This window comes from Ammospiza caudacuta, chromosome 5, assembly GCF_027887145.1.
Source record: "Ammospiza caudacuta isolate bAmmCau1 chromosome 5, bAmmCau1.pri, whole genome shotgun sequence".
Taxonomy (NCBI): Eukaryota; Metazoa; Chordata; class Aves; order Passeriformes; family Passerellidae; genus Ammospiza; species Ammospiza caudacuta.
This window is the reverse complement of record NC_080597.1, coordinates 11,112,918-11,135,028: the sequence shown is the minus strand read 5'-3', so window position 1 is coordinate 11,135,028 and position 22,111 is coordinate 11,112,918. Positions and strand designations below refer to the sequence as shown.

General features: G+C 42.6%; 1 protein-coding gene across 1 annotated transcript in view; it reads left to right on the top strand.

The window, feature by feature from the left end:
- TMTC1 (transmembrane O-mannosyltransferase targeting cadherins 1) overlaps nt 1-22,111 on the top strand; it is a 143,827-nt gene that overhangs the window by 77,104 nt on the left and 44,612 nt on the right. The window contains exons 9-10 of the mRNA XM_058804849.1: nt 2,709-2,830; nt 16,226-16,390. Of these exons, the coding sequence (XP_058660832.1) occupies nt 2,709-2,830; nt 16,226-16,390 (287 nt within the window). The remainder of the gene's footprint in view (nt 1-2,708; nt 2,831-16,225; nt 16,391-22,111) is intronic.

Sequence of the window (22,111 nt, the reverse complement as noted above, 5' to 3'; positions counted from 1 at the left end):
GGAAAGCTTTGAAAAGGGCACTGCCAGGTGGTTTTTGTTGCAGAAATAAGGAGCACCATGGAGGGTTCTGCTGCTCCATGAGGCTGGTTTGTGTGTGCTGGGTTCTGAGCCCTGCCCGAGGGACTGAGCTGGCAGCCCTCAATGGCATTAGCATGGAGCTGTGACTTGTTCTGGGGAGAAAAAGGGCATGCAGAGCCATTTGATCCTTTAGCTAAGCTAATTCCCACATTTTCCTCTTTGTCATTTGATGAACAAGTTTTGTCTTTCTCTAGCATTCAGTTTCCTTTGCTTATCTGCAGTGCTGCAGCCTTGAATAACACCATGTCCTTCCTAGAGATGTTTAACTAGAGATTGTTTCCCCAATTATTGATTTAATGATCAACAACTAGAGAAAGCTGGTTTGTTTGAAAGCAAATGTGTATCTTAGGGGCTGAGAACTTTGTATTTGGCCCAGCATACCTTGTTTTGCCTCCTGGTCCTTAGTGTCAAACCCCTGGGGTAGAGTGGTAGCAGAAGATGGGCACCATGATCAGACCAGGCAAAGTGGAAAGGAAGAGCCAAATGGCAGGAGAAAAATGGAGTATATTTTGAGATCTGGGTGAGGAGGGAAGTTGAAGTTGAGCTAGAAGTGGTAATTTTGATTCAGAGTTGAGAAGAAATTTTTAATCCTTTTTTTTTCCCCCCAAATTTAATTTTCTGCTGTAATTACCAGGCACTTCTCCTCATCATCAATATGGATTGATGTCTCCTTCAGCTCTGAAAATAATGTACTTTAGATGCTGTTGTGACTGCATGTAGGCACTAGTAACTGTGAATCCAGGATACTGAAAAGTGGGTAATAGGAGTACCATAGATAACTGTGGTGCTATTTAAAACACATACTGATAAAGAAGTCTGGAAATGTGAATTCTGCTCCTCTCTCTGCCTCATGATTCTTCTTTGAGCCAGGGGAGATCTGTGCACTTTTTTGTGATCCTGTGGTTTAGCTCCTCTACAGCGACATCAGAGCCTCCTGACTTGTCCCCTTGCTTTTGGTACCCACAGAAAAGACCCGTTGTCTTTCCCACAGAATAGGATGAATATATTTTAGTAGTAGAACTCCTGAATTTCAGCCACTTTCTAGGCCAGTGGCAAGTTGCAGTCTGTGCAAAAGCAAGACAGTGTGTACTGCTTGGCCCCTCATCATTGATGGGACTCCATTTCTCTACTCAAAAATCTTGTTCAGCATTTCTAAATGTAGCTCCCTCTGGTAAAGAGAAGTCAATTTGCTCTCCAAAATTGAGAAGTTGCCCACAACAATTAGAAAGTGCAGCAACCATTAAGTGATTCTGGTTGCATCTGTTTCTGGGCATGACAGAGCTTCTCAGGGTGTCTGCAGACAGTGAGAAGCAGCATCTTGTCACACACATCTTTTGTGAAAAATCTTTGCTTTAGGATTTTTCCCTTCTGAGGAGCTGAGGCCTCAGAAACAGAATGTAAACAATGGTTATCTGCTGCTGTGGAATGCAACTGGTGGATCCATGATTGGTCTCCTGTAGATGTTTGGATTTACTGACCACAGTCACGGCAGAGCTGGCTCTCGGTCTCTGTCCAAGCCAACTGCATTTGTTATCATTCTTTTCTATTCTATTCTTAGCTTAGCCTTCTGAGGAACCTTTTGCTTTCTTTTTTTTTTAGTATAGTTATAATGTAATATATATATGTAATAAAATAATAAATCAAGCCTTCTGAACATGGAGTCAACATTCTTGTCTCTCCCTTCACCCGAAAACCCCTGTGACCATGGTCACAGCATCTGAGCCAGGAGAGCACAGATGTCTGCCTGGGTGATTGAACAGGCCTGAAGCTACACTTCTATCCTGGTGCCACTCTTTGAGAAGCAAGAGCTGATTTACCCTCTTGGGGTGGAGCTAAACCTGAAACTCAGCTTGCTCAGGAGGCTTGGGTCTTTCCATGGCAGGACCATGGCATCCCTGGGCTGGCCCCATGGATCACACTTGGTTTGAATTGCATGTGGTAATCCCATTCCTCCTCCAAGAGTCAGCTAACATTAAAGTGAGTACAAGTGGAGGGCATTAACTGAGCTCAAGTGAAAAATGTTAATTTTAGCATGCAGCATGTCTCAGATTTCTGACTCTGTATGACTGTGGAGACCTTGTGTGCGAAAGTGTAATTTCAAGTGTAGATATTTTCCTTGAAAGAGATAAAATGACTGCATTAATGTGTCACTTAGGGCCAGTTTTCTTTACACAAAATGTGACTGATTGAACAGCCTTTTCTCTGTTGTAAACATTTAGGATTGAACACAGCAGTCTGTGTGTATGTGATATGCATTTGTGTATTTATGTAGAGTCACACTGTTGTAGACATGCTAATGTATACATTCACACAACTCTGTACTTACATATTACCAATATGAGTTATATCTTAGATGATAGCTGTGCCATGCATATAGTAGAGCTGACCTTGGGAAAGATACCAAGGGTAATAATAGACACAGTGGGTAGTGTTTGTGCACTTTCTGGGCATATTAGATGCACCAGGAGTGCATAAATATAAAAAATTTAGTGTCTCGTAAAAATTTCTTTTAAATGCAAAAACATGCGAAATGTTAATCTAAGTTGCTTTTTTTATGACCCTCAAAGAAGTTAGAGGTGAATCAAGTTGGATTTTTTTAGTTGATATTGTTTAATTTTGTATTATTGCAGAAACTGGAACACAAAGAAGTTTTGGTTGGCTTGTTGTTCCTGGTTTTCCCATTCATCCCAGCCAGCAACCTCTTCTTCAGGGTGGGATTTGTGGTGGCAGAGCGAGTCCTTTACATGCCGAGGTAACTATTGCAATTGAATTTTTTTTGCTAATGAGACCACCATCTCATTTTCTGAAAGCAGGCATGATTGCTTCTTCCCTTTTAAGTACTTCAAACATTATATTGCCAGTCAGTGTGTTCTCTGCCTGGGAGTTTTGGTGTTACAGCATGAGAGATTTTCTAGTCAGCTGAGAGCAGATTGCTTGGCAGGAGCAAAGCTACTCAAAATCCTTGGTTTTCTTTTTAAACACAGGGGGTTTTTTGTGTTTGTGCTTGACACAGCTCAATACAGAGATGGGGTGTTGTTTCTTGAGGTTTGTCCTCCAAGACTCTTGGTAGCATAATCAAATTAAATTCCTTAATGATTTTATCTTAAAGACAGCAGCTGGAACATTAGCCTGTCATGTTTTTATTGGGTTCCTGTTCAGCTTTCCCACTCCATTAGGTGGTCAGTAAATACAAGGCAGACTTAGCTGTCTGAAAAGGCTCCTTAATTCAGTTGTGGGATATGCACATGGGCTCCTGCCTGTAGGCTACTGATTGCAGACACATCTGAGAGTGGAGATTTGCACTTGGTGAACAGGAGGAGGAAAATCCAGCCACTTCTCCATCCCTCAGCCAGTGCTCTGAATTTCCCCTCAGCTTCCAGCCTCTAACAATTGCCACTTCAGCTGTCTGGGTTCTTCTGATTGCGTTTATGCAGGGACAGCTTTGAGGTGTCACTTGTGACATCTCCAGTGTCCACATCAGAGGCTACAGTGGCACTCAGAGGCCATCCATCCAACATGCACCAGACCATTGCCCATTTGACAGAAACACAGGCTGGTTGAGGCTGGAAAGGACCTTGGGAGGTCATCTGGTCCCAATATTCTGGGCAAGCAGAGCCATTTGTCTGGGACCAGGTACAAACAGCTTTGAGTCCAAAGAGGGAAATTCCACAGCAGCTCTGGGAAACTTGTGCCAGTGTAGTTTATTCCATAAGTAAATGTTTGGTCTTGGATGCTACAAGTTAGAAATCCCAATTCTACGCTTGGTGCAGGGGAGCAGCCTCTGTTATATCACATGGGAACTGCCATTGCAGAGCTGATGGCAAAACAGAAATTCTCAGTTTCACCCTGGGTTACTTTGTGACAACTGAAACAGAAGTTTCATTCCACAGAACATTTAAATTCTATTCCTCATGAATTGTGCAGCCAAACATCCTAAGAAAACTGCTTACAGATAGTCTTTTGGAAAGCTGTATATATTCTGATTGTCATTGGTGTAAGCACTGTCACAAAAAAGCTGCTCATTGGTATAAACCTCAGGCTGTGGAGGAGCTATTGCATGTGTTATAAGGCTCTTATGCAGTTAGGCTGTATCCCTGTGCCTTTGTACACAGACATGCTTTTTAGGTTGAATTCTGCTGACTTTGTTCACATCACTAGCCCTGCCTTTGTTAGCTGAGGGCACACCTGAAAGTGTAGTGAGTGAAAGTTGTCTCTCAGAGTTATTTTGCAAATGATACCCTCAACTAATGCATCCTGCATCATTTCAAATTAACTTGGAAATCAGATTGCTTTAAATTCATGTAACAGAAAATGAGGAAACACATGAAAGAGCAAAGCTATTAAGGAAACAGTCAGCTGAACACAGGGCTGTGTTGAGTGGTTGCATTTCTGAATCTCAAAAGAACAACTGCGGAAAATACTTCAGCTGTCAGCAGTTCCTCGTCCTCCTCCAGATGAGGCTGCTGATATAATGAGAGGAGGGGCAATGAAGAAGAAAAAAGGGTATGTTTGCACAGAGAAAATTAATCAGCGTTAACATGTGTGCATATAGTTTGTATAATGCTTTTCATCTCCCTGAGGGCTTTGCAAATATATGACCTACAAAGTAGGTGATTGATAGTTGCTACTTTTTTTTTTTTTTTTTTTTTCAATTAGAAAGACTGAGGCAGAAGGATTAAGTCTGTGTCAGAGTCCCTGGATCTCATATTTGGCTCAGATTGCTCCTGTCCTGCTTTGCGACATTTGGTTTTGCTCCCAGCCCAGGCTGGCAGGTAGCTGGCATGAAAAGGGAAGGCAGACCCTGGCAGTGCCTGGCAAAGGTGGGGACTTCCTTGCCAAATGATCTGGACAGAGCTGAGCATCTCTGGCATCTCCAGGTCCAAAATTGCAGGGATGGTGAGGGGAACTTCTTCTAACATTCATGACTATGGCAACACAAAAACAATGTCATTCTGTTTTGTTTTGCTTTTTCCCTCAGGAGGATGGCAATTTAGTAAGGATGGCTAAGGAAGTGCTCGTGTTCTTTATTTAGAACAGCCTGTAGCATTTTTCTCAAGTTACATCTTGAAAAGGGGTTTTCCTATCCTTTGCCCTTCAGTCTCTAAAACTCAGCAAGTCAGAGGTTGCCATGCAGTTTTCTTTAGATAAAAGTCCTCAAAGAGATTCAGGGGATTTGGTGATCTATGCTTTTGGGCTTATGCTGGAAGGCACTTTGCTCTCTCTGTTTCAAGCAATAGCCTTTTATTGATATTTATGGATGTGGCACTTGCATTTTTATGGCTGGGACAGTGGACTGTGTGTGTCACAGCCTGAAGTCCGGGTTCAGTGGTGCTCAGTAGGTACCTAGGGAAAATGTCAAGCATTTTCTTTTCAATAACAGTTAAGTAAGGACCCAAGGATTTATGTAGAAGATATTATAAATAGAAAGAAGAAAGAAATAAACCCTTTGCTCAGTGTCTAATTATATGGCTGGGCCTTGCCTTTTGGGGATTGATGGGTATTTGGAACAATTCCTCTTCTGTCTGCAGCCCTGCCTCAGGGGAGAAGCATACAAACTATGTCAGAATGCTTGGATGTCTTCTTTAATTGTGTTCAGCTAAACAGAAATATTTGGAGAAAGTATTTCTTGTGTTTATTTTTCATTTGAAGGTTACAAGCATACTTGTTTAAATTAGGAATTACTCGTTTAAATTAGGTATTTTTAATAATAGTATTACTTTAGGTTGAAAAACTCAATTGGAAAACAATTTATTGTCTTTTAACTTTTAATTTGGCTTGTTTGTTTGTTTTTTCTTGTGTGTAAGATGGGAAAACTTGTTTTCAGGAGGTCAAAAGGTGTAGAATACCTAGGGAGTGATGAACAGGATACAGCTCTCTAGGCCAGTTTTCCAGAGTGGCATCACTTAAAAAGCTGAGTCAGTGAAAGACTTAAATTATAGTTTTTCCCCCTCTTCAAAATGTCAATACAAATGCTGCTCAGAACCCCACAGACAGTATAATTGTTTGGAACTGCAGAATGGCTGAGGGCAGGCAGTTTTTCTGAGTCCTGAGCAGTTTGTAGCCAGGCAGGAGCAGCAGCTCTTCCCCTGTGTGGCCCTTTAGTGTGCAGGAACAGGAGCAGCAATACAAACTCTTGGCCCATCCAGGAGCTGCCTGCTCTACTGACATTCCCACTGAGCTGGGCTTGCCCTTTCCTCATGGGACCAGACCTCTCCTACCAGAGCAATTTCTGTTTGCTCATCTTTCACTGCTCCCTGATAGCTGTGGCTCCTGGCTGAGCTGTTGTGTCAGAGCTGGACAACTTTAGCTGTTTTCAGAGCCTCAAATGAACCAACAAATCACCCAAAACATCACTCTGTGGGTTATTTCCAATTTGCTGAAAGCAACAGGCAATCCAGTGGTACCTGCCCCATTTTTATGGCCACTTGTTCCTGGTGGATATTGCAGTGAGTGGGTTGCAGGGTGCACAGTTACTCTTTCCCAGCACAGGCAATTACAGGTTGCTGTCAGGTTTTTTGGCCAGCTGCTCACTATATCAGGAGTTGATGTTGCAACCCTAATTGACAATACTGGGAGATGAGATCACTGCTGTATACAGGATGGCATTTGCTTCACCATCTATCTTAAAAATCTGCAAGAAAGCCATCACCCAGGAAAAAGCCCACTTGTATTTTTCAAGAAATTAACACATCATGGTAAAGTTTTCCTCATGCTGTAGCAAAGCAGAGACCATATGAATTTTTGCCTCTGCATAGAGCATGTTTTTAATCCTTTGTGCTAATGCATTTTTTCCAGCTGGTGTAATCCCAAACATTAGTAACTTATATAATTGGAGGGGGGGAAAGAAGGAACCTGGTATGTGGTGGAATCATCTGTGACTTTTATGAACCTGATAATTTCTGAGCAGAAGTGCCCAGTGCTTACAAGGCAACCACTTGGGGATGGCACTTACTGGTGCTTCTCTCCTGGGAGCATGTCATGTACCACACATTATCCTCATTTCTTAAAGAGCAGTTGTGCAATGGGGTTTCAGTTTCCTGTGCCACTCCTTTCTTTATTGTCATTTGAAGCTACAAGTTCACCAGGAGCTGAATTTCTGTTTGCCTTTCCAAATTCTTTCAGCATTAGATTAGATCCTGTAAAGGATCATCTGATTTACAGAAGAAACTTCTCTTTTTATTTGGAGTCAAACACTGACCCAGCAAAGCCAGCAGTGAAAGTCTCACTGGCTCAGTGGAGCCAGTTTATCTTCTCCCTGATCTCAATTCAATGACACAATTAAGCATTTTGCCAGTTTTCATGTTAAGCTCACAAATCATTTGGGATTTGTACATGGAATCCAAATTACACCTGTTCCATTTCCTTGAACAGACATGATTTCACTGCCTGCTCTGTTGGTGCTGTTCTTGCGGGGGCCACGGGGCAGCCAAAGTTCACAAGGAGTGAGCTGGATTATATTCCCTGTAATTCAGGTGCAGACCTGAGGGCACTGGGAGGGAAATGGGAGACCATTATGTGTTGGCAGTAGGCCAGAGTGCAGCCCCAGCTGAGTCCCTGTTTGCTGTGAGGGATGCCTCTGTCCCCTGCAGGGTATCAATTTGAGCATCACTCTGCAAAAAGTGGCTGGAGGCGAGGTGCTTGGGACTTCAGCTGGGACAAGGACCCAGTGATGCTTCCCCATCTGTGGAACAGGGATAATAACTCCACTCTGCCCTTCAAAAGGGGGCAGAGAGAGCTCTCATTTAATAAATGAGAAATAAAGGCTAAATGCTGTGAGCAGCTCTCTTGCAGATGCATGTCCGAACTCCAGCCCCTGCCTTTGGAGGCTTGCCCCGTCCCTACTAAACACTTCAAGGAGAAATCAAAGCAGCCAACCTCTGTTAATGCAGGCAAGAAATGCTGAGATGCCAGTGCCATATATTTTGGCAAAAGGCAGTCAAGATGTAGGAATAAAAAACTGAAATGATTCTGCAAAACTGAAAAAGATGAGCTCATGGCGTGTTTCGTCTAGGCTGCTGTATTGAGTTATTTTAACTAAATTTAAAACATGCTTTTGAGAAATGTGTTGTGTTCTGGGGATGTACAGGAAAAAGCTATATTTTTGTGGAGTTATGGGCACTAATGGCTATAGTGGAAATAGTTCTGGTTTTGTTGTGATAGATTAACCTAAAGGAAAACCTTCAAATGCATTTATTCTGCTCTTGAAAATAATAGAGATAGGTAAAGATATTGGTTTTTAAAATAATAGGTTAATGTCATCTTGTGGAAATAATCTACTTGGCCATGTTGATTAAAAGTGGAATTCTTATTTACAAGGTAATACACTGGCCTTAAGATGATGCCTTGTGAAATTTAATAGATAATATTTTTATATTTTTGGAGGTTTTGGAGACTTGTGATGGAACTGCGTGCGAAATTATTTCCTGTTATGGAATTCAGAAGTTATGACAGTATTTAAATTAAATCTAGCATGCAGACCCATCTCCACTGAATTATATAAGATGTAGTGAAATTTCTGTGGAATCCTCATGGAATTATATTGGATTTTTCATTTATAAAAGATTTTCTTTCCATAATTCATATAGAATGAGAAACCTGAAAGGTTTCTGTATTACCTGTAAATATTTCAGGTAGAAATCTGTTGAACGTGAAATCTTGGACTCAAACACTCTAATGATGGGGGTTTGTTTATCACATGACTTTTTGGAAGGAAGGGGAAATGCATCCAAATGTTGAATAGCTATTCAAGGGTTAGTGAAATCATTAATTTCTAGTCCATATTTTCTCTCTAATAAGGAGAAGTTCCTGCATTTTCTCTAATTACATCGTGTTCTGCCTGGAGGATCACATTGCCAGTATAGGTAAATCATTTTGATTACTTGGCTGATCATGTCTAAGTACCTTTAGTACAGGCCTGCATAGATTTTAATTTAGAGCCAGTGACAAAGTCTTAGCACTAACTCATAAGGTACCTTTCCAAGTTAGATATACTCTTCCAGTGTTTATAGTTTGCAATATCTTTGTATTATGACCTGCAGACTTTATTCCAGGAAAAGCCTGCTTAATTCCAGTGAAAATTTGGTAATTTTTTTTCAGCAGGATCTCTATAAGTTAAGTATGTTGCTGGTTCTTGGTTGTCGCACTGATACTTCCAAGCTGTAGAGATTTTTTTTTCCAGTGGGATTTTTTTGGTATGTTGACCATTATATCTTGATGGTGTTCCTGAAGTCTTTGACACTCTCTAGTGACCAAGAAAATATGTATCAATTCCTTGTCAGCCTTACTGATTGAGGGGCAGTTTGAACAATGCTTTTCCCATTGCTCCCAAAACTCAATACCAGTGAATGCTGCTGGCTTACTCTGTGGCACAGAGACACACCCCGCATCCTCCTTGTCTTTGGACATTTAATCCAAAACATGATTGTTAAACAGATTTTTCCCTTCTAGTACCATCTAGTTGAGCAAGTTTTGGTACTTTGATACTCACATCATCCTCTGAAAAATACCTTGTTGTAGTTAACCCAAGATGTGCTGACTGTAGTGAAGCTTTAGACAAAAATATTAGAAACAAAAGACTTCTCCAACCCAAGATAAAGCTTGCAGTCAAAAGGGGATGGACAACAAAAAGGATGGTTGGGGAGAGCAAACCAGAACTGCCCCTTTGGAAGGGGACACCCATCTGAGAGTTGGGACATCAAGGTTTATCTGCCACACACCCCAGCACCTTTTTGGGATAAATAGTGCTGATCTAAACCCTGCTGGAGCACTTGGTGGTGGCAGTGTGATCTGGACCTGACCTAGGCCATGCTTGCACTTTTGCTACATTTTCTAGCCTGTAACTTGCTGGGTTTAGGCTGTCCTTGTACTAGCTGTGAGGCCAAGTCTCAATCCAGCAGCAAACTTGGCAGTGCAAGGTAAACTTCTCTGAATTTCAGGAAAATCTGGGCCAGTGCAGTGTGGTTATTCCAGATCAGCACATGGGCTCTGATGGCTGAGGAATTTTGAGGACTCAAAACCCCACATGTGGATCCACCTGCATCCCCAGGTCTGACATTGACCTGGCACAGTGCTTTGAATCCAGGTGATCCAGTTTGCAGCAAGTGTCACAGCTTCTGAGTTTCTGGATCTTTTGGGTGATCCAGAAATTTTTTTTGTTTGTTTGTTTGGGGGATTTTTTTTGTCTAAGATTGGGCTTGATGATCTTGAAGGTCTTCTCCAACCTTAATGTTTCTGTGATTTTATGACCCAAGTGCAACCTAGCATGCACATACATGTACACTCTATTTCCAGATGGAAACATTCTTTTAAAAAGGCTAGAATTCATTCTGGCCCAAACAGCTCCAACCTTGAAAAACTTGACATTTTTCATAAAGCAGCATCTTTGCTGCTCTGCCAGCACAGCTCATTGCTGGAGCTGTGTGCCTGAGTGCTTTTTGGGGCAGAAAGAACCACCGTGGCTGTGCTGATTTTTGCCAGCACTCCTTTCCACATGTGGCTGCTGCAGTGAGGCAGGAGCAGCCCCCAGGGCATGCCAAGTGTGCTTTTTGCAATCAATTACTCTCCATTAGAGAAGTGTGAGCAGAGCCGATGAGTTTTGCAGGGATGAACTGGCTTTTTTCCCCTGCAGCAACAGCCCTGCCTGCAAGCTGCATTTCAGCTGCATTTGCTCTTCCTCTCAGTGCCTTTGCTCTGCTCAGGCTGCAGAGCTGGAGTAGCTGGGACTAGGAGTGTGAAAAATGCATGTATTTTATGATTGGCTTTTCCCAAATATTAAAATGAATGTTGTATGTGTTGTGTTAGAAAGTAATGCTGTATTAATTCTCTTAAGTGTAGTGTGTTAAATACAGTTTTAGGTTATAAAAATTGTTAAAGTAGAAATGATGCTATGTAGGATACTTTTTTTAAAGAAAGGACCCACAGCAAGATAGCAGCCACAGGACACCTAAATCTTTCAGAGAAAATGAATTTATTGCTCTCTTATCAGAAGAAATGAACTTCTTCCTGCCTCAAAGGCGCTGTTAGGATTCAGAGGAAGAAGCTGAAGATGACCAGACAGAATCCTGTGTTTGAATGGAATTTATGCATCATGTATGAAGTGTATGAATATGCAACAGGCTGTTGTTTTTAAGGGCTAATCCTCTGTTAACAGGTGTCCTTTTCGGGCTTGTGCTGCCCAGAAAAAGGTACCCGGACGTCCATAACTCTTTGTCTCTGTTGTCTCATATTGTCCTAATTCAATTTGTCCAAATTGTTATTACTCTAATTGTGTTACTATTTTTTTAGTCATTTTATTACTATTAAACTTTTAAAAATTAAAAACAAGTGATTGGCGTTTTTCACAAGGAGCATGTAAATTGTGTTGTACCAGGTAATATATGTGTGGTGCTAAGGCTTAGAAACTTGTGGGGAGCTCTAAAAGTGAGAGAATCCGAGTGTTTGTGTTCAGCATTTGGAACTGGCAGCAGGCAGAGTGTTTCTGTGCTGGCTGCTCTCTGAAGGGCATCATGCATTTAGTCAAGAGCACAAGGGTTAAACTTGCCTCAGAGCAGCTTGGAAGCGAGGGCTGATTTTTATGGAGGGTGAGGGAGTCATCTTAAATAAGTGCTGAAAATCAAGAAGGAGTTTTGCAGCCCAGAAAGAGCCTCCTGGGTGAAATGTTGAAGCCAAGTGCATTTTCTGGTCTCAGTATACTTTTGATATAATCCCTTTTGTTGCATTAGCAGCCCCTGAACGTGGCAGTGTTTCTTCCATGCTTCCACAGGCTGCTTGTAGGCAACTCTTTCCCAAACTGATATGTATGCATGGATGCATCTGGATTCTTATCTAGGCTGAGCTATGAAATCTGGAGTAACTGCTTTGATGAAATCAGTGGATTTACTCCAAGTTTACATTTGTGTAGTTGAGATTAAATCAGCTTTAAAAAAACCCCAAGCAGCTAGCTCACAAGATTTGACATCCACAAAATTACCATTAAAAAGTGTGAGGAAAGCATCTTTTCTGCATAGTTTCTCCCACCTTTTTTAAACTCCTTTTTACTGCCCAACCTGGGTGAATTAGAAGAGGCTGGAACTGCAGCTGCCGGTGTCCAGGCTGGTTCTCTCAGAACTTCAGTTCTCAGCCTGCTCTGACCATGCACTGTGCAAAGCCACAGCTGGAAAATGCAGCAGAAAGCATGACCAGAACATGCCTTGCTCCTCAGGAGTTTTCCACAGCAGCAGGTCTCCAAGCAATTTCTGGAGGAGGTAAAATGGTTTCTGCTGCAGGCAGATTGCTATAGCTGAGCATCCTGATAATCCAGGGCTGTGGCACATGTGGCTTTGATGAAATGCCATCACCACAAGAGCCAAATGCAGTGAAACTCTTCCTGACTTTTACTGAAAAGGGAGAAACCTGATCCACAGAGAGCAGAGCTGTGTGTAAGCATCCTCAGGAACAGCCTTGCCTTGGGAAAGGAGCTGTAATGGCCAAAGGAAAGGTTGAATTTGCAATCTAATTAGCCAAGATGTGTTTGCAAATATTAAATATGTGCTGTTTTGGCTCTAGCTTTAATAGGGCAATGCATATAGAGCACCATGGGAAATAAGGTCTATATGCCACTGCATTCCCATCTGCTTGTGCCTCCTTTCACTTTGCTTCCTCACAGGTGGAACAATATTCACAAAGCACAGAAATTATGGACAAAAATGTGTCATTACCCAGCTCCCTGTGTGCAGTCTGGCAGTGGCACAGAGGGTTCCCCTGCTGGGCTGCCTGGCCCTCAGCCCTTGCTGTGATTTAGGGCATGCCTAAAGTGCCACTTCAATACTGCAGGGGTCTGAAACAGTGAGGAATCATGAAACCATTGGCCTGTTTGTCCATTTGCCCAGCTTTTCTGCTGCTTCATGGAATTCCTGAAGTTACAGGTTCTCCTGTAATGCATGCTCATCGTGAGCCCACATGGACTTGGTGGGCTGTATCTCAGGACCCCAGGGACCAAGGTGGCATAGACTTCTCACTGCTGGAGCAGGCTGTTGCTTATCCTACAAAAGCCAAAAGAAAAAAAAAAAAAAAAAAAAAGAGGAATAAAGCCCAGCAGTTTTACAATAATCTAGTGGAAAATGGATTTAGGAAAGTGGTTTGGGGATTTTGCTTGTTTCCTATTGTTTTGGTTTTGCTACACAGTATTTCAGAAAAGTGCTTGTGTGGCAAGGCTGAGAGAAAAGCTCTTCAGGAGAAATGTTTCCCTCCCTAGGAAATGCTAGAGTTAACTAAGAAACCAAACAGCCCCAAAACCCTGCAGCCTCAATACATATGCAGTTAGCTACAGAGATGTGTGGAATGTAGTACTTAAGGGTAAGTTTTTCAAGCAGCAAACAAGTCTTGGATAAAAGGTCCTTTTGAGAAATTTTCTTTTTATTTTTTTCCTGTGTGTGTGAGTAAAACATGATTTGATATGGAGTCAAGTCCCCCATCACTCAGAGAAGAAAAGCAAATCTGTTGGAAATGTTCTCTGTGTTTGTGGGCAGTGGCAGGGTCACGGCAGAATTAACCACAGAGGAGGCATTACCTGCCAGGTTCCCTTCATCACTGGAGTGCAGCCTCACCTGCATGGGCTCTTTGCACCAGGGTACAACTGCTGGGGCTGCTGCTGGCTGCATGAAAGTCAGAGCAGCTTCAAAGGGCTCCTCTGAAGCCTGGTGAGGTCGGGATCAAGGGAAGAGGGATGAACCTGGGGTGGGAGGGGCTCTCCAGGTGCAGCGACTGTCAGGGCAGATTGCTATTGCAGCAGCTCCATATTCACAAGTTTGGTGCTTCACTGGTTTAAAATGGTCACTGTGATAAAGGTAATTTCTGTGCTGGGGCTGTTGGGTCTAGGGTGAAACAAGTGAAGTAAGGTGTGACAGATTTTGTGATTTTGGAACTAGGAAACAATAGTAATATAATTATGGGTTTTGGACAGATGCTTTAATGCATTGGTGTGGACACTCTGTTTTGTTTAGAGCAGATCATGAGGTCTGGAGGATGTGTAATGTGATGCTGACTGTGCCTCAGACTGAGTACTGCTGCTAAGGCAGAAATTCCCAACAGCTGGGACAGGATTTGACATAAATACCAAGACATTGACTTTTGCATTTTTGTTTCTGTAGGAAGGGTCTGTTCTTAAATATGTGAAGGTATAGGGAAATTACTTTGAAAATGGCCTTGTGCTAAAGCAATTAAATAATATTTATTTCAAATAATTAATTCCAAGGGAGGGATAAAATTGAGGAAAGGAAAAATAGCAGAGTAAAAACTGTCTGCAGACTTTTGAGGCATTTCTTGTTGGAAAGGGAGGGATTATTACTGATGTTAGCTTTTCAGAGGTTTTAAAGTAGGGTTCAATAACTAAAGGCTGGATTGTTTGGCATCAACATCTCTATAGTTCTAAATGTTGGTTGCAGTTAATGTAGGTGCAATAAATATATATGTGCAAAAGAGTTAATGAAAAAATAGCACATGTACAACAAGAAATGTGTTACAGCAAAATGCAAGCATAATTGACATAAATATATGGGTAACCACTTCTGAAGAATGGGAGAGCTCAAAAGCAGCAGTGAAGGAGTTCTGAATGATAGCAGATCTGATGTTGTCTCTGGATTTGCCCCATATGTCTGTAGTCCTCTCAGTGTTCTGTAGGGCACCTGTACTGTTCCAGAGACAATGCAGTGATGCAAATCAGTAAGTGCAACAAAGGCAGGTTTTTTCCTGAGTGAGAGGAAGAATTCTTGTCCTCCTCCATCCTTGGGAAACCTAAGCAATAGCAATGTTCAGCTCTCCAGGAGGGCAGAGAAACCATGCCAAGAAACACACAGAGCTTCTTAAATATGGAGCATTTTCCTTTTTCTGATTTCCACATTGACTTTCACCATATTGCACGCTTGCCTGCAAGGTCACCTCTGACAGGGGAATTTTGTTCCTAGTTTTTCTTACCTTTGAGGTTGCTTCAACATCTCCGTACAGACCAGGAAAGCCTGTAAAGGTCTGGCCAGAGTGTGGACAGGTGCAGTGATCTCTCAATGATCTGCCTGCCTTTAAATGTGGATTCAGCTGGGGTTCAAGGGGTGCCAGTGTTTGGGAAGGGCTGTGCTTTTGTCCCTGTTTATTGATCAGCCCCAAGTGTTATTCGAGAGCCTTCTGCTCCCTTATTTCATCAGGGAGAGCTGCCTGGACTAAGATAGGTTCAAGTCTAACACTAAATCAGCTGCTGAGTAACCTGAAGAGTTCTAGATAAGCTAATGAAATTTGTTGAGCAATAGAAATTTAAATTCCTTGTAAAAAATTACAAGCAGAATTAGTGATACAAAGCACAGCAACCAAAAGCACTGAATTTCCAGCTCAGAGGGACATCATTGGAGGAATTAACATAGCCCTTGAATTGAAGGTAAATAATTACTGAATTGATGTAAATTTATTCAGGAGTAAGACTTGAGTCCAAATTTGGCTTGTGAAAATGCCACAGTAGTTATTCATGGGGAGCCATGGAAGTGCTGGGGGCTGGAGATGGCTGTGTGTCAGTTCATGGGAGGGCAGCAAGGAAGCTGCTGCCCCATCTGCCAGCCCATCTCAGCTCTTCTGGGCTGGCCTTGATGTAAAAGTGCAGGACCCAGAGAGGCACTTGTGCCTTTTGGTGGTCTCTGTCACCTGCTCCTGCAGCAGCATTGACTGCAGCACTCACTCTCCTGCCTCAGCTGCACAATTTGTAAACTGGAATTAATAGCAGCCACCACTGGGATTGTTTGGAGACTTCCCCCTGTTAAAATGCCTGTCATTTCCACACTGCTCCAGTAGTGCTCAGTATTACTGTTATTACATGGTGCTTTCCTAGCTTGCTGTTCAGAAAAGCAGCTGCCTTCTGTGGCTGGTGTAAGCTACCATTATGCTGGTTATATTATGTATGTGACTGTACTTTTGGCATCCGGGTCTATCATTTAGATTAATTTGGAAATTGTGTAGTGACTTGAGGAAAACTGCTGGTGAATTGAAGTTTGTTAGCCCAGAAAAAATCATTAGTCCAAAAATCTCTTGTAATTGTGTAATAAATGCAATAGTGGATGGTCTTGCATATAAACCAGACACTTGAAATATAACTTTAGGTACATTTTGCCTTTCCTTTTTTTTTTTCCCACAGTATGGGGTACTGCATCCTTTTTGTCCACGGTCTAAAAAAGCTGTCTACGTGGCTAAATAAATGGAGAATTACTGTTCCAACCCTCTTTGCTTTGCTGCTGCTGCTCTTCTCTTGGAAGACAGTGAAACAGAATGAGATCTGGCTGTCACGAGAATCCCTTTTCAGGTAGGAGTGACCACAGGAGAATCCTTGCATTTTTGTATTGTTTAAAGTAGGTTTGTTGCATGGAATAGTTTTATTTAGAAAAAGTTGTGCTATTGATGTGTCGATCTAATTAACATTTTTATTACCATAAAATAGCACTTTCTGTTTTGTGACAACTGTGCAAAAACTGGTGTCAGCAGTTTACATGCTGATGGACAAACTTTGGTTCTGACAATCACATTTTTAAGACATGGTGTTTTTAAATAACTTTGATTCTGTAGATTTAATGATAGCATTATGCTTTTGTTTCTAAAGACATAGCAAAGGTTTTTTTCAGCACTCCAGAATGCCATAGTAACGCTACTGAATATATTGAAATTTCTTTAGCAATGTTCTAATGACAAAAATAAAATGCCACAAAGCGCCAAACTTAATGTACCATATTTCATTTTATTTGATTACTCTTTGCCAAACAGCTCTGTTAACAGCCTCATTTATGTATTTTCTTGCATTGAAACAGACTGTTTCATTTTGTGTTTTGCTAGAAAATGTATTGCATTTGCCTCCAGCTGCTTTCAGCAATTGTCTAATTGTGAAGTAATTGCAGAGACGCAGGTGATCTGCACACAGGTTGAGCTTTGTTTCCTAACTGATTGGCCAGAGCAAAGTTTAATTTATGCAGCACTGAAAGTATGAAATTGTTTTTTATGTGTACCCTTTGGTCTTCAGCAAACACTGCTGAAGTGGTTGGAGCTCTCTCAGTGGGGCTGTTTGTTAAAAAATCTGGAACTGGGTTTCTCCCCTCTGAGCGATTCATGGAATATTCTGACTTGGAAGGGACCCACAAGGAGCACTGAGTCCAGCTCTTAAGTGAATGGTCCATAGAAGGACGGGATCAAACCCCCAACCTGGGCACTGTTAACAGCACACTGACCCACTGAGCCAATCTCAGCTCCCTGCTGGCTCCCTCAAACACTGTTTGCTGTCCAAGCAGTGGCGACTGGCCTGGTCTCACACAGCAATCCAAACCTGGCCACTTGGAGGAAAGTAGGAGAGTTTCCAGGTTGGATCACTCTCTTGCTGAAGGGGAGGTGGGAATCTGACAATTCCATTTGCAGACTTGCAGGCATCCTATGGTGTTGTGTTGTGCACAGCTGTGGTCACCCAGGTTTAAGACTGGTGATGTTAAACTGTAGCAGGTGACAGGAGGACATTTCCTTCCACTAAAGAGCATTCTAGGGACAATATGGAGTGCTATGGGGTCTGTGGCAAAAGAGAGGGATCAGGTTATGTCTGCTTAATTGGACAAATGGAATTTGGTCCTTCCAGCCTCCATTCAAAGCAGGGTGACTGTTTACTGCCAGTTGTGAGGTGTTGCCACTGCTGCAGTGCAGCTCTGAGCTGGAGCTAACACACCTTTACCTGCCCACCTGCCCTAGCTTGAGCTGTTTCCCTCTTCAGCTGAGGAATTTGGGGACAGTACCAAAGACAGAGAGGTCTGCCCCAGGCTTTTGAGGGGATGGCAGGACTCTTAAATTCCTGCTGGGTCACCTCGTATTGTGGTCTGCCCCTGAGAGCAATCAGCAGCAGCTGCTGAAAAAAGCACTGTAAGACCAGGGCCAGCAACAATAATGCTGCTCTCCAGTTCTTTCCCAGCTTGCAGTAATCTGCAGTTTAAAGACTTCCTGAGTCAGGAGTTACTTGCTATTTTTGCTCTTAACAGCCACTGATGGACTTTTCTTCCATAATGTCTCTGACTGCTTTTTCAAATCTATTTATAGTTTTGGCTTCTACAGCATCCTGTGTGCTGGGCTCTGTCGTTAAATTACAGAGTGTGCACATTAAGATTGCCTCTGTGTGCTGTGAGCCTTCTGCCTGATTATCCAGTTGGTGTCCCCTAGTTCTGGTGTGCTGAATGAGTTGTGAGTAGCCATCAGCTTGTCACTTAGATAAAGGCACTTCCATGCCTTGAAGCCCCATGCCCTCACCTGAGGCTGTCTCCTTTTCATGCTGAAGTCAGCTGGTCTTGTACTCCCCTCACATGGAAGCTGTTCTGCATTTCTGGTTCCTCCTGTCAGTCTTCTCTGGATACTTTCATACTCTAAACCATCCTTTTGAGAAAGGGGCCAGAACCACCTTTGCACATAGGGCTGCTTTCTGGTTTTTGTTCTCCTTCTACTAGTTCATAATTTTCTGCTTGCCTTTTATGACCTCTCCTATGCAGTGATTGATAATTTCACAGCACTCTCAATGCAAATTCCATGATAGCTGCTGTGACTGGAAACACCAGGTTTTTAGCCAGCAATCTGTGTGCAGATTTAGAGTGTGTGTGTACACACTCTCTGATGCTTGTGTCTGTACCAACTCTGCATTTCTTGTGCCATCTTTTCCCCCAGTATTGAAATACTGTGAGTTCCTTCTGCAACAAGGTGTAGCTAATTCTTGCAGTGTGATTCACATTGGTGTCATCAGCAAACGTGTCCCCTCTTTTCAAGCTCCTTTGTGAGCCCCTGAAGTAGCTCAGGGGCCATTCCATGTCTCCTGGAAACCCTGCTTGTACCCTTCTCTAGCTGTAAAAACTGTTCACACAGTCATGCTCTTTGCTTGCTGTCTTTCAGCTAAGTATTCATTCATGAGAGGATCTTCCCCTCTTTCTCCATGATGCCTTGAAGAAATTGGAATTCTTCAGTGAGGGATTTTATATAAAAATCTCCTTTTGGGCATTTAAGTGCTCAACATTGGTGTATGTGATTTTGATTGACTGGGCTATATTTGGAATATATATAAATATATAAAGACTTTCCATAGTTTCAATAACATGTATGTACCTGTTGAGTCTATAAAACACCAACAGAGCTTCCCAAATAACTTCTTTCTGCAGTATGCGAGGCTAATTATTTGTTGGACTGTAGTTATCCAGAAATGTGCTAGAATTATAATTTATTATGGTTTTCCCCAAATTACCTGAAGTGAAAATCACACTTTCTGGTCTGCTTCCTCCTCAAGATCCCTTCCCTGGAGCCCAATGAAGTCATGTTCATCAACTTCCATTCCCCCAGTGCCAGTCTCATTTAAATTATGGGCTACCTACCGCAGCTAATAGCTGCCTGTGTGATTTCCTCTGGATGCATTCTGCCAGGCCCAATGGGTTCATAACTGTTCGGGGTGTTGATTTGCTTTAAAGCCTCTTTTACTGCCACTTCAGTCAGAGACAGTGCTTGGGTCTTGCCCTGTGAGGAAAGGCTCCTGTGTGGCAGCTCCTTAGGTTTCCCTCTAGCAGCACTGGTGCAGAGAATCCATTCAGCTCATCTGCTGTGGTCTTTTCTTCTTTAAGCACTACTTTTAGACCTCCATCATCTATTTGCCTTAGGGGATCTTTGGCAGGTTTCCTCTATCTGATGTATTCCATTATTAGCTTTGATAGCTTTAGCAAGTTTTTCTTTAAATCTCTTTTGGTCTGCCTAATTATGGTTTATGTTTAACTGGCTGACGTTTATTCTCTTTTCCTTTTTCCTTCTGTAGCTGGTCCTTTTTAAAGAATAGTTTTCATTTCTCATAGCTGTCTTCACTCTGCTGTTTACCCTTATTGGTCTTTTTGTTGTCCTTTTAAGATCTTTGATAGGTGTTACACATCTCTCACAAGTCTGTAATGTGGTAGGACCCTCCTTGTTGATGGGAAGGAAATGCAAGAGAAGAATAGTATAGCAAGAAGATAATGTCATTCCAGGAGTGAGAGATCTCCCCTGTGGGGAAGAAGGAGGAGGCTGATGAGGAGAGGAGGGAGAAGTAGATGGAGGTATGTGAAACAACAATAAATTTTAATGGACAGAACAGGAGGAGGATACAGAGCAAATCTATACGTGTGGGAAAGGAGACATAATCAACCTACTTGGTATTCTCTGTGTGTGTTGAATTTTTTTTTAAGAAGTGTGTTCTGGGAGAATCTTTACTCACAATCCTAGTTCCTCATTCTTCTTTCTCCAGTTGCTGCTTTAATTAATTACTACTTATTCTCTCCTCTCAGTTTTTTTTTTTTTTCCTTTCACCTCTACATTTTGTGCCTCTGTTTTCTTGTTTCTGCAGGATTGATCTGTCTTGGTTCCCTTGGCTTTAACAGGCCTGTTCTGTTAAATGTGCTTTTTCTCTGCTGGTCAGGAGATGTTTGTTTACTCAGTGTGTTCCTAGCTTTGTGCTTGTACCCCATTCCATCCCTTTCTTAAAACTGACACCATTTTGACATTGTGTGACACTGTTGCCATCCCTGGGCCACTGTGGCCACTCAGTCTTCTGCCCAGGGACCGAGTTTTGTGGGTGCAGAAATCTTGCTGGGTGCTGACTGAAAGCAGCAGTGTGGGGTAGGCTGCTGCTGTGGGAGGAAATGATGCTTCTCCACATACATGCACAAGCATGTGTGCAAGGGCTAAATGAGAAGCAAATAAACCAGGAGTATCAGAAGTGGCCAAATACATAGAGAGATATTTGAGGCATATCATTCCAAGACATCTCTAGAAGCCCTAGGCAGTTTGTCTCACTGTGTTGGCAGGTGATCAGGGAGGACTCGCTTGTTAATTATTTAAGGAACTGCCCTCTAGAGTGAATGCACAGGCCAGAAGGTCAGACTCAAGCTGTGGTCAGTGTTAATGTCCAAAGCCAGGGAGAGGGAGGGCAGAGCTGTGGGCTGATCTCTGCATCCTCTGTGCTGACCTTTCCAGACTTGTCCAGCTGCCGTGTTTCCTGTTGCTCCTGGAAAGCGTCTGCACGCGCTGCCCGCGTCTGTGACAGTGCCTGGAAACCCAGCTGTAACCAGCAAAGGAACTGTGCAAAAATGATGCTTTCTTAGTCAGCAGCTCCCCTTCCCAAGCTAGGTCTGCTGACTTCAGGAATCTGCAAAAACTGCTCCAGCCCCAAATTTACTGCTGTATTATTTTATTAATTCTGAAAGCCGGCTGAGCTGAAAAGAGCAAGTCTGTTGCATTTTGGGCATCTTCTGTAGGACAGTTTAATATGGCCCAACACAGATATCTGTGGAATCAGTACAAGGGTAGGAGGCCAAGGAAGGTGGTTGGTTGTGTCATCCAGAGAATGATTTGTTGTAGAGAATCTTAGTGGATGATAATGATTGCCAAAGCAGAGGAGACACCAGAGGTTTCCCAGGGTTCCTGCTGAGGCAGGAGTGGTCTCATGTTTTTCTAAAGTGAGCACTTTTCATATGGATGTCACAGAAAATCAATGAAGCCTCAGCCCTGCACCCAGTCACCTTGTAGAGCAGAACATGCACTTAGGAAAACAAGAGAGGGGATCACAGGGCTTTTTTCCAGCTGAAGTGGAACTTGGATGATGCTGGTATTTGAGGTTGGAAAATACCAGTGGCATTTAATTTCCCCGATTTATGGCTAATAGGCTTTTTGTTTTTCCCTGGGGAGGAAGTGTTACGTAAAAAGGTTTGCCTATTGTTTATTTTCCATTTCTGTTGCCTACTGCTGTCGTAGAAATCAGAAGGGAAGGAAATCCTCTGGAGAAGTGACGTCCAGTGTCAGCATGCTTGTTTCTGGCTGGAGCCAGATTGGTGCTGTAGGTTTTCAGGAGGGCATGTGTATGACAGGCTGGGGAACAGGGAAACAGGAGAGTTTGGAAAAGCACATTGGAAAATGATATTGAAATTGTGAGAGATTGGGAGCTTGTGGGAAGCAGAAATGGAAAAACATTGTGTTCTGCTTTGTTATTTATACTCCACCCTTTCCT